Source organism: Galeopterus variegatus, unplaced genomic scaffold (genome assembly GCF_000696425.1).
Source record: "Galeopterus variegatus unplaced genomic scaffold, G_variegatus-3.0.2 Scaffold336, whole genome shotgun sequence".
Taxonomy (NCBI): Eukaryota; Metazoa; Chordata; class Mammalia; order Dermoptera; family Cynocephalidae; genus Galeopterus; species Galeopterus variegatus.
Genome location: NW_007726447.1, coordinates 578,838 through 590,981, shown reverse-complemented (window position 1 = coordinate 590,981; position 12,144 = coordinate 578,838). Strand labels below are relative to the sequence as shown.

Below are 12,144 nucleotides of genomic sequence, written 5' to 3'. Positions count from 1 at the left end.
GTGGCCTCCGCGTTAGCGCCGCTCTCCGAGCACACGCCCTTTCCCCGTGCAGCCCTGCACGGCTCCGCGCCGCGCCCAGGTGCCAGGGTCGCGCTGGTGAGTGGACTGCGGGGTCGAGGGCCCGCCGCCCAGGCTCGGACCCTGCCCCCAGTTGCGTTCCCGCCGCCCGCGGACGTCCCCTCCCCCGCCCGCCGTCCCGGGGCGTCCCTTCCTCGCCCTCCGCCCCAGGGCGTCCCCTCTCTGTCCCCCTCCCGCCGCCCACGAGCGCCCCCTCCCCTCCTCTCCCGAGGCCGCCCCTGCCCTGGCCAGCTCCCGCTCCTCTCGCAGGTGCTGTCTGGATGCGGAGTCTACGACGGGACCGAGATCCACGAGGCCTCTGCGTAAGCCCTCGGCGACAGCTGGTCCTCGACCTCTCCCCGAGCAGTTTGCCCCTTTTTTTGAACGTGTAGAGAAAGCTTGTGTTTCAAGTACTCTTTCTCTGTTTAAAAAGGCAGAAACGAGTGGCAAACAACGAGGAGACACTATAGGGGAAGTCTTAAAATATCACTCGTTATACTGTCACAAAAGAGAACTGTCACTTCCAGCATTTCTCTTGGTGTTTTTCAGAGCACACACGTTTTGTAAACGTTGGGATCCCGCTTATGAAGGTTTTGCTAATGTTTATTCCGCATGGAGCTCATTTCCATCCATTCAGTTCTCAACAGCACGATTTTAAGGGTCGTGTAGTATGCTGGCTTGTACGTAGGTCATTATTGTAAGGAGTCAGTTATTGCTATTGCTGAGTAGGTAGTGTTTTGATTTGTATTTTATTAGAAAGTTATTGTAACCATACTTGTGTGGTTCAGAGTAAATTGGAGAGGAGAGTGTGAGGTGGTGGTGAGGAACGAGCTGGAGGCTGCCATGCCCACCCCATCTGGAGTTGGCACTAGACATGGAGTGAGCGTTGGAGAGGCTGAGCTGGCAGGCAGCAGAGGGCCAGGAAGAGTTTCCTGATTTGGTCATGGGATGATGAAGAGCTATAAGGCGGGGAATGGCCAGGAGATAGCTTGAAACTTCCCAGGGGGACTGGCAAGGCTGTCTGGGTTGCCTGGGTGGGTTACTTACAAGTAGCAGAACCCAAGTACCAGGGCCAGATCCTAACTGCCAGGTACTAACTGTGACCTGGGGCCGTTTACTGCTTCATATCTATTTCCTCCTCTGCGTAAGGGACAGTAAGAGCACCCACATCTGGATAGTATTAGTGAGCTAGTGCACATTGGCATTTGGAATCGTGGCTAGCACAGGATGAGCCCTTGTAAATGTCAGCCATTGTCCCCCGTGGAGGCCTCTGTTGCCCTTGGGGAGAGGGAGTTCCTGTCGTACTGTGTGGTCTCCATGTCTCCACCCATGACAGGAAGGTTGGGGGAGGCTAGGAGTTGAAGTTACTCAGCAGTGACCAGAAGTCGTCATCCCCCCCATTCCACCCCTAGGCATACTCTCTGAGCATGTTGCCCACGCTGCTGCTGTTCGCAGAGGCAAATGGCCTGTGGGAGGTCAGACATGCCTGGGATGAAGACAGACTGCTCAGCGCAGCCTGGGCTGATGCCAGCCAAATCACCAGCCCCTGCAAACCAGTTTGTAAAAGGGGCTGCTGGAAGCAGATGATCTGCACAGCCTACTTCTGTGATTCCGACATAACATACCACGTGACAGTGAATTGAAATCACGGGCATGTGTTGTTAGCAAGCCAACCATAACTTTTTGCAAAACAAGTGGAGTACTGACATATATTAGGGATTTACACCTGATGCTTAGCTAAAATCATCTTTTTGAAAGTGCGTAAACACAGATCTCCTGGATCGGGTATATTTTGAAGTGTTCTTTGTGGTTTTCTTCCATTCAGAATACTGGTGCACCTGAGCCGTGGAGGGGCTGAAGTCCAGATCTTTGCCCCGGACATCCCTCAGATGCACGTGATTGACCACACCAAGGGGCAGCCTTCTGAAAGTGAAACGAGGTGCAGGGATGGGGGTGGAAACTTACTGAGAACTTGCTGTTCCAGCACACACTCCAACAGCACAGCCCAAATCTGTATTCAAATGGTGTCCTTCAAAGCAGTTGTCCTCAGGCTGTTTTGGAAATTATGCTGCCTTGGCAGAATATCTCTTACCTTCCAGTACTGACCGAAGAGTGAAAATACCTATGGTGTTGCTTCCTGCTAATAAAGATATTCATACCTTCATGTTGACCAAATGAGGTGCTTCTTAGTTTGGTCACCCCCCTCATTCACCTGTCTGGGCTCCCAATATCTTTGAGCTAGTTTCTAGCAGCATTTCTGTTGTTGAGGCATGTGTGTCCTGGCCCTGTCTGTCCTACTCTGACTGCAGAACAACAGCCCCCTGCAGGTTGTTTCCTATGTTTCTTCCAGCTGGGTGTGGACAGTTAGAGGTGGGGGCTGGAGGTGGAGGGGGTGGGGGCAGAAGAAGCCACAGCTCTGTCTCTTGGGGGTCGCACTTCTCACCAATTAGGACCCCTGTGGTTCCTTTCTCTGCCTAGGACGCTGGCTCCTGGTTCCTAAAACCTGCTCCTGGTCCCTCTGTCCTGTAAGCCTAGGGTGATAGCAGCTCCCTGTTGAACCCGACCCTTGGGTTGATGCATTCATCACGAATAGTGGCCTCTGAACTCCCCATCTATCCCATCAAACTGACCGAGCTGTCTTCTTTTGTACCTGGAAGTGGAGAGTTTGTTTCCTGGTGGACCTGACTGGCACCAAAAGCTCAGAGGTGCCTATCTCAAGCACTCCAGCATAGATTTAGGAGAGCATTAAATCCCCATTTGTGTGAACATGCTCCCTTCTGGCTGAGAGCTGTGTGTAGAATGCGTCCTCTGTGGACTTTGTCCCCTGACCCCACTCTCCCACCCTCCACCTGCACCTGAACTTTTTTCTTAGGTTCTGTGCTCTTTCCCAGAAACGTCTTGACTGAGTCGGCAAGGATTGCCCGTGGCAAGATTGCGGCCCTGGCCGCACTCAGCGCAGCCAACCACGATGCTGCCATCTTCCCCGGAGGCTTTGGAGCTGCCAAAAACCTGTACGTGTTTGAGCATCGGGGTCTTGGGTTGCTTCCCACGTGGAGCAATAGAGGGGAGGAGGTGGTGACAGGAGCAGATGTTGGGGGTTTAGGGACCAAACCCTGTGCTTGCCTGATGTCTGACTCAGAGCCAGTTATGCTTGGGGCATGGGTACCAGTTTAGCAAGACATGGGTTTTTTTCCACTTTCTTCTCTCGGAGCACTCCTGGTACCTGACAGCTGTCAGAGTGTGTGCGGGGCTCCCTGCTATCCAACCACCATGCTACTGGGTCTAGACACAGTGAATCAGTCTCTGAGCATTTACTCCTTGCAGGTACTGAGAGTATTTTGTAGAATCTTACAGCATGAACAGTTGCTTGCTGTATTAGTCTGTTTCTGTTGCTTATAACAGAATACCCAAAACTGGGTAATTTATAAGGAAAATAAAACTTATTTCTTACAGTCTGGATGCTGAGAAGTCTAGGGCCTGGGGAACACATCTGGTGAAGGCCTTCTTCCTGTAGTGGCTCTGTATAGAGACCAGGGTGTCTTGTGGCAAGAATGAGCTGAGCAAGAGAGAGCTAACCTGCTCACTCACTCTCCTAATAAAGCCATCAGAGCCACGCCCATTACTCCATGAATGGATCATGATCTAATCACCTCTTAAAGGCCCCACCTTTCAAACACCATAATTGGATTTCTAACCCTTTTAACACTGTTACCTTGAGGTCTGGTTTCCACCACATGAGATTTTGGGGGACACATTTAAGCTATAGGACTTGCCTTATAAGGTGGTTTGGTTGGCATCCTCGGGCCGGCCCGTGGCTCACTCGGGAGAGTGTGGTGCTGATAACACCAAGGCCACGGGTTCGGATCCCATATAGGGATGGCCGGTTAGCTCACTGGCTGAGCGTGGTGCTGACAACACCAAGTCAAGGGTTAAGATCCCCTTACCGGTCATCTTTTTAAAAAAAAAAAAAAAAAAAGAAGGAAGGAAGCTTTTCTTGCTTTGCTGTTTGGGTTGTTGCAGTAGTAACTGGAACATGAACTGAGGGATGTGACAAGCACCCTCCCAGTGGTGGTCTTTGGATTTTAGATTTCCTTTACATTCTCTGTAGTCCTTTCTCCTCCTGCAGTTTTCTCTCTTGGTGCCAGCCTTAGTGTGTCCCTGCCTGAGAGGTGGGCACAGGGCTGCAAAGTCTTTACTGGTGTTTACCACACACTGTCGTGGTCCAGAAAAACAGGAGGTGGCCCTCACGCCCTGTAGGAGCAGGAGATTTTCCACCCACTAGGCTGTCCCCTGGAGCTGTGCAGCTGCGATCATCTATGCTCTGGGCCTCCCTCTCTCGATCTTCTGCTGATGGCACTTCCCGGCCTCCTGGGGACCTTGCTCCCACACCCGCCCCCAGTCAGGCCCTGGCCGGTGGCCCCTGCCTTGCACTGCCAGCTGCTCGGCTGCTCTACCTTCCCGACTTCCTTTGAAGGTTGCACTGACATCTCAACCTGCACTCAGTCTGGTGCTGCATTCCTCCTCCCTTTAGCCTCCTGAGTTCTCTGCGTCTCTGGGCACTGTCCACACTTGCCTGCTGTCCTGCATGCGCTGCCTCACTTCTTCCTGAGTCTTGCCGCCGCTCTCCCCAGCAAGCCTTCCCTTTTCCTGGGACTCTATCCGTCCTTCTTCTGTGTGTGGCAGCAGCCCTCACATCCACACCTGGACTTTTTCTTACTCGATTTCCCTCTGCCTGCTGTGAGTCACATCACAGTATCTTGTGAATGTGTCAAGACCACATCCCTGAGCTCGTCTCACCTTCCGTCAAAATCAGCAGCTTGACTATGGGTTTGGTAGATGTGGGGGAGGGGCAGGGCAGGCCTGGAGCTCCCAGTCACATGAGCTCTCGTCCATCCTTTCTCCCCATGAGGTCAGTTGACCAGCTGACCTTGATTCCACCTACAATGGCACAGCAACCTCCACCTGGCTTCCCACCCTGCTTTGGGCAAGCTGCTCTAGTGAGGTTACACCTTCCAGGCTCCCCTTTGCTGCGGCCCTCAGAATGCTGCTTCTGGCTTCCAACCCAGTTTTCCCAGCTCCTTTCTCTTAGAAGCCTTGCCCCTGCCTCACATCCACTCCCTCTCCTGAAATCTGTGAGCCTTGTCAATGCACCTGAGCCCAGACTTGCAGTGGCACCCTGTGTCCAACAGCAGCACTTGGCCTCTTCTCCCGTGGCTTCCCCATAACATTGCCTTCTTCATAAGACTCCTGGCGAGAGATGGCAGAGAACATTCCACATCAGCTGTGTTTATACTTTCGACAGGACCAGTGTTTCTTTCTTGGAAGGATGATTCACCTTACCTCTGACTGCTGACACCTTGCATGATGGGGTGAAGGGGCAGTTGGAGGGTCTGTTAGGGGTCACATCTCCCAGTGTGGCTGATAATCCAGGTTTTGTTAACATAGAAGCACAAGTGTGAGGTGTGAGGAATTCTGTCTCAGCACTTGAGGAATTAATGGGCCTTAGATTCGGTATGTGCATGTACCTGAGCTCATGTCCCTCTGGGGAAACTTCCATCTTCCTGGCCTCTGCTCCCATTCTTACAGACCTTTCCAGAAGAAAGGGAGCCCTCCATACGCTGGCTCCTGCTGAGCCCATGTGACCGCTCAGCCAGTGGCTCCTCTGAGGTGGCTGCTGCTGTTACTAAGGTTTAGTGTATGGCCAAAGCAATGGGATAATTGAGTGGTGACAGAAATTTATGGCAGGAATCCAGTTTCTATCCCACTGCTGACCCTAAACCCTCTTCCTAGTCACTGCTCCTAACTTTGTGTATATTCCAGAGAGATTCTGTGTATGTGGGTACGTTAAAAATTTAACCAAGTAGTAGTATCTTAAACACATTGTTTTGTTCTTTATATTTTTCATGTAACAGTATAGTTTGAAGACAGTTCATGAACTGTTTTAACAATGGCATAGATTCCACTGGATAGATGAACTGTGATTCAGTTAACTAGTCCTTACTGATGGTCGCTCAGATGATTTCCAGTCTTTTTTATTTTTAAGCATTTTGGAAGTGTGATTGACACACCTATATTTAAAGTGTATAATTTGCTAAATTTTGGCACATGAAGGCACCCTATGAAACACCACATCAGGACAGTGAACGTTCGTCACCTCCAAAAGATTTCCAGTCCTTTGTAAACAATCCTGCAGTAAAAACCCTGGAATAAAGGGATAAAATGTGTGTACATAAGTAGAATAAAATGAGTCCTAGAAGTGGAGTACTTGGCAAACAGGTGTACACAATTTTAGATTTGATGGGCATTAGCACATTGCATAATCCATGAACAGTATATGGAGACCTTCCTCGAGCACCTTTCAGCAGAGCTCCATCTTTATATACTGATGATGAGAAAGATGGTATCTTGTTTAAATTTGCATTTCTTCCCTTGTTAGTGAAGTGAGTATCTTTCATTGTGTTTTTTCTGAGACTCTCCTTTTCCTGCCTCCTGCGATTTCCTGCTGCCCTTGATTTAGCGAGCAGTCTCTGAAGGGCTGCCAAGTGTGGGTCACAGGCTGGCCACAGTTTTGCTTGTGCCTTGTGTCCTTCCTCTCCCACCCTGCCTCGATGATCCCCCTTCCATGATTTCCATGTGACTGTAGGTTTTAAAAAAGAGGGAAAAAGTTATGTACGTAATTAAATGATTCTCTGGAGCATCACATACATGTACACACGTGGACACACATACATCATTCATTTCAATTGCTTAAGAGTTAGGGAAGCCATATACAGGAGCCCTGGGGATGGGGTAGCAAGCTCCCCAGGAAGCCAGACTCCAGGTGTGTAGCTGTCTGAGGAAGGCCTTTTCTGTCCTGGCAGGAGCACGTTTGCCGTAGATGGGAAAGACTGCAAAGTCAATAAAGATGTTGAGCGTGTCCTGAAGGAGTTCCACAGTGCTGGGAAGCCCATTGGGTATGTATGGCCAATGTGGGCCTGGTGGGTCGAGGGAGGATGGTGGACTGCAGCCTCTGGCTCTCAGCTGGCAGCTCCACTCTGAGCCATGTGGTCCTGAAAACCCTCTGCTGATTTTCTCCTTTTAACTAAGGGGGTTTCATGTGATTTCACAGGTGCATTCTAGCTCCACAAATTTCATGGCCACATGGTCATATGAATTTCTTCTGAGGACTTAACAGGAAGGAGAGGGGATGCTCCACTCCCCTGGTCGAAGCCTTTGTAATTATTTCATCTTCCAGAGGGTCCCAAATTAGTCCTTTCTTGACCCCTGACCTCTACTAGCTGCCACCTTCTCAGTCAGTGTACCTTTTGGCCACCCTCCCTTGCACGCAGCATACCTAATCACACTCCTTTGCCCCGTGCATGTAGACTGGATCCTGCAGGTGGTGTGTGAGTGTCCTCTCTTGTTTGCACACCCAAACTCTTTCATTGACACAACCCTGTTTATGTCATGGGTCATGGTCCTGGAAGCCAAATGTGCTGTACACAGCCTGCAGCCTGATGATGGTCCAGTGACAGAGCCCAAGGTCAGTGTCGTCATACATGATTTTCTCATAGCTCTGATTCCACGAACATCTCAGTGGTTGCTCCTCGGTCATCCTTGAATATAGTGCCATTGTTTGTCCATGTCTGTGAGCTGTAGTGTGGTGAACTGCACAATGTCGGAGTCTCGCTGGGTTGGAGAAATTGGAGCAAAGCTGTGCACAGACTGAAAGAAGATTCACTAAGATGCACACTTCACGGGGTCCCAACCCACTATCTGATAACTGCTTACCACCATGTTCTTGGCAAACCGAAAAAGAACAAGGTGACGTTAGAATCCTCTGTCTGAGTGGGCCGTAGAGGCTGAAAAAATCCCTGCCAGCGATCACTGTTAATAACTGCCATCATCATTCGCTTAAGGACCTGCCCAGACACCATTCAGAGATGTCCTGTGACAGTGCCTAGGGACATCTTAGAAAGTACACCTGTGTTCTCTTGGCGGAGGTTCAGCCAGGAGGTCCTGTAGCTCCTGCACCACCACCCAGATGAGGGCGCTGCACCCAGGAGCCCATCCTTGCTAGAGGAACATTGTGTGAGGGGCTGAGGGAGGAGCTGTCGGCCACTCCTTCCTAATGGAATCAAAATCACAAAAAACAAGTAGGTGCCCCTTTGCTCCTGAATGTGTCCTAATTCATGTGAGCAGAGGCCTCGGCCAACTGGGATTCTGGATGTGCAAGCTCAGTTTTGTCCTTGCTGCTGTGTTCAGACCCGACATCGTGCCACAGCTTACTCCCTTCCGGCAGCTCTGTGTTGTGTTCTTAGCACACCTGTGTCTAGTCTCCCTCCTCTGGAGGATGGTGGTGTTCCTCTGGCATGCTCCCCCCTTTCCAGGGCTGGGGGACTCAGACAGCTTGGCCAGCTCACTCCACGTGGCCCCCCTGACATCAGCAGGAGAGTTCGGGGTGGGGGTCTGCTGCATGGCTGGCGTGTGGAGAGTGAGCTGAGGACACCTCAGCCTCAAGCCTTGAGCCACCTCGTGCCACTTCCACCACTTCCCATGGGTCACAGGCAGCCTAGGTTCAGGGGGAGTCAGGGGACCGACTTCACCTCTCAGAGCCACAGGCCCCCCCATAGCTGCTGGACCACCTGCTCCCACTTGAGCTTCACTTCTGTCCTTCATGCCTCCCAGCCTGGTGTCCCCATGCACATGTCTGCATTGATGCATCATCTTTTCTCCTTTCAGCTTATGCTGCATCGCACCCGTCCTCGCTGCCAAAGTGCTCAAAGGCATTGAGGTCACTGTGGGCCATGAGCAGGAGGAAGGTGGCAAGTGGCCGTATGCTGGCACGGCTGAGGCCATCAAGGCCCTGGGCGCCAAGCACTGTGTAAAGGGCGTGGCCATATCCTTTCTAGCTGCAAGGTCGAGCCTGTCTTCATTGTCCCCAAGATGGTGCAGGGTGCATTGGGGACACCTCTCTTCTGGCCCTTTAGGGCTGCCCTTGGCAGGTGGCCCCTTCAACTGGGAGCTACACCTGCTGGTGTCTCTGTGGAGTTTCCCCGGTTCCTGGGGCCACATGCCTGGGGGAGCATGCTACGTGGTGCAGTGAATGTCTCTGCCTCTGAGCCAGCCTGTTGAGTATGCTCTGGGTGTTCATGGCACCCTCAGCTCATCCTGGACCTGGTGCTCATGAGTTGCTGCTCTCTGTTCCCGAGCTGCCATGGCTGGGGTGTGGAGATGGCCCTGTGCACGAGGAGGAGGGATACGCCTGCTAGGGGAATGTGCGGGACCCCTGGGGACGACCCCTCACCAGGAGGGCTAGGAACTGCCTGCTAGTGCGGGGGGAGGGAAGGTGTGTACGAGCATGGAGGATGTGCCAGCAAGGGCGTCCTACTTTATCTTGGTGGGAGTCTCTTGTGTGGGTGCATGTGGACAAGTGACCCTAGCTGGCCTCACTGCCTCGTTCCTTCCCATAAAGCTGGGACCTCTGAGTTCTGAAATGATGGAGCGTGGACCTGGACAGAGCTGAGGCTGGGGTGCTCCAAGAGCCTCAGGGGGATTCACGGATGGTCCTGCCTCCTGGTCTGCCTGGAGCCAGGAGAATTTCCACGTGGGCCAAATTCAGAGCACAGAGCAGTGTAGGGCACCAGCAGGTACTAGGCTAGAGCAGCAACCAGTGCCACTCTCTGGGGGTCTGTTTTGGAGGATACAGCTATTGTAAAGGTGGCATTGTCTCTGGAGAGCCTCAGTTCACTTGCAGGCAGTGTTGGGAGTAAATATCCCTTCCCATGGTGTTTCCTACTGGGCAGAGAGGGCAGCAGACCTGCAGTCGGGGCAGGGCAGGTGGGAAGGCTGGGAGGTGACTGGGCTTGGGGTGCAGGCCTGGGACAGGTGTCTGGCTAGTATGGAGATGAGGCCTCCACGTGGGTCTGTGTGACGTGGGGGGAAGAGCTTGGGTAGCACAGGTTGAGATTGCACCTCTATCACTGCCCCACTCTCACAGTGGCGCAAGGACCCAGCCCCCTCAGGGTTAGTTCCTGATCCAGAAGATGGAGATGCTGCTGCTTTCCATGGGGGTCGTGAGGTCCTGGGCATCACGTGGCCAGCAGGTGTGTGGTGAGCGTGGGTCCATGCACACCTAGAGTGATGTGCGTCGCTCGAGTTTCAAGAATACTGTAGGTTGGAAACTGGCTCCTCATTTAATTGAGTCGCAAGAATAGTCCAGAGTGGGGCCTGTCAGCACAGATTGCACCAAGGAAGGACTCCCCCAATCCACATTCCATGTGGAGTTAGAACCACCACGGGGCAGCTGGGGGTGGGCACGGCTGATGCTTCAGTGTTTCGCACCCAGAATCCCCCTGGGCCTCGTCAGGTGGTGCTTTTTCCTTAACTTCTGCGCACGAAGCTCATGTCGACAAGAAAAACAAGGTGGTCACAACCCCAGCCTTCATGTGCGAGACAGAAATCCACCACATCCACGATGGGATCGGGGCCATGGTACTGAAGGTGCTGGAACTCGCCAGGAAATGATGCCGACGGGAGGAACACCGCTTTTCCCCCTGGCATGGAATTGGCGGCCTGTTTTCCGTCCAGCTCAGAGTATAGCAGGAATTTATTTTTCTGTTTAAATATGTAGGTTTTCTCTACCTAAGGGGGGAGCTCTGTGATGTTGGAGGGGGGTCAGACATTTCATCCTTGGCTTGCTTAGCTTCCGTCACACAGAGAGGGAGGCACAGGCACAGTCCACACACTGTGGGGCAGTGCACCATTCATCCTCTGCCTCAAGGGAGCAGCAGTACCTTACCTCTCCTGTATGTGCCAGAGGTTAAAGGCTGAGCCAGCTTTTTCAGCAATGGAATCAGGTAGAGAAATGCTGTTGTACAGTCTTAGATGCAGCTTAATGGTTTAGGATACTTAATTTTTGAGAGAAAAAAATCTTAAGTTTACAAATCTATTAGGAAATCAGAAATACCATGTTTATTGATAGTTAAAGATCCTCTAGTCTGAAGTAAATATGTGCTAATTGAAATAGGGGCATTTCTACAGCAGGCAGTCCCTTTAGCCATGGAAAATAAACTCCTTTCCAAGATGGAAATTCCTGACAGCTACATTTCAGGCCTTTAGAAACGTAAATGAGAGGAATGTAATTGAGGTTTCTTAGTTAATCTCAGTTCTCTTAATTAAGGGGAAATGGCAGATACTCTATGGTTGACCTGCTGGACAGCAGTTGTAGAGTTGATCCCAAGCTGTGGGGTTCTCAGGGAGCAGTAGGTCACAGGTGTGCAGAGAAGGGAGAATAAAGTATACCGACCTTTGCTGGCATTCAGCTGTGTGTGTGCGTGCCTTTGTTTGGGTAGAGAACATTTCGGGTGGAAGTCTGGGCGTCTGTGCAAACCTCACCCCTTATATTCTTTCCCCTTCTGGTCTGTCTTTGCCTCGATACAGGCCCCTGCCCTAGGTAGCAGTGGCTGCCATAGTGTTTGGGGTGGGTTGGTTAAGAAAGTTGCTGTGAGTCAGTACACGTGACCATTTGGCTTGGTCCAGTTTGCACTTAATTGTGTCAGGTACAGGCCCCAGGCAAGAGCAAGGCTCACACTTGATCCCACAGGCATCCGCCAAAGCGCCTCCCTGACCGTTGCAGGACCTACCAGTGGGCATGAGAGGGCAGGCCCTCCAGCTCCCCCAGCCTCTCGCCTTAGCCAGCCTTGGCATTTCTGTGTCTTCCTCCATGGATACTCGATTCTCTAGTGGTCTTTAGACCTCACAGGGCAGAGCCCGCTCCACAGGCCTGCAGTACCTGCCACACTGACCAGGTCACCCTGGTCCGATGCTGTTGAAGAGCCTTCCCAGGCCCATCTGAAGTCAGGTGCTGAGGTTTAGGTCTCCTTCCTCCCTTCCCCATGGCTTATGTATCAAAGCACTGTGTGTGTGTGTGTATACACGTGTGTTTATACGTGTGGGTGTTTATGCGTGGGTGTGTGTGTGGATGGATGGAAAAATGCACATATCACAAGCATATACTTTTGTGAGTTTCCACAAAGTGAAGGCACTTGCAGAGCCACCACTTGGGTCTGGAAGTGACAGCATGGTCCCCAGAGCCCCCAGGCCTCC

At 52.0% G+C, this 12,144-nt stretch overlaps 1 protein-coding gene across 1 annotated transcript; it reads left to right on the top strand.

Moving 5' to 3' along the window:
• LOC103586427 (chromosome unknown open reading frame, human C21orf33) lies at positions 1-11,359 on the top strand (the record flags this gene model as incomplete). The annotated part of the gene is made up of 7 exons (XM_008567709.1): positions 1-96; positions 328-380; positions 1,883-1,996; positions 2,949-3,068; positions 6,918-7,010; positions 8,779-8,935; positions 10,435-11,359. Coding segments are annotated over 7 exons (762 nt in total), but the record flags the coding sequence as incomplete, so codon positions are not given.
• Between the last annotated feature and the right edge of the window lie 785 nt (positions 11,360-12,144).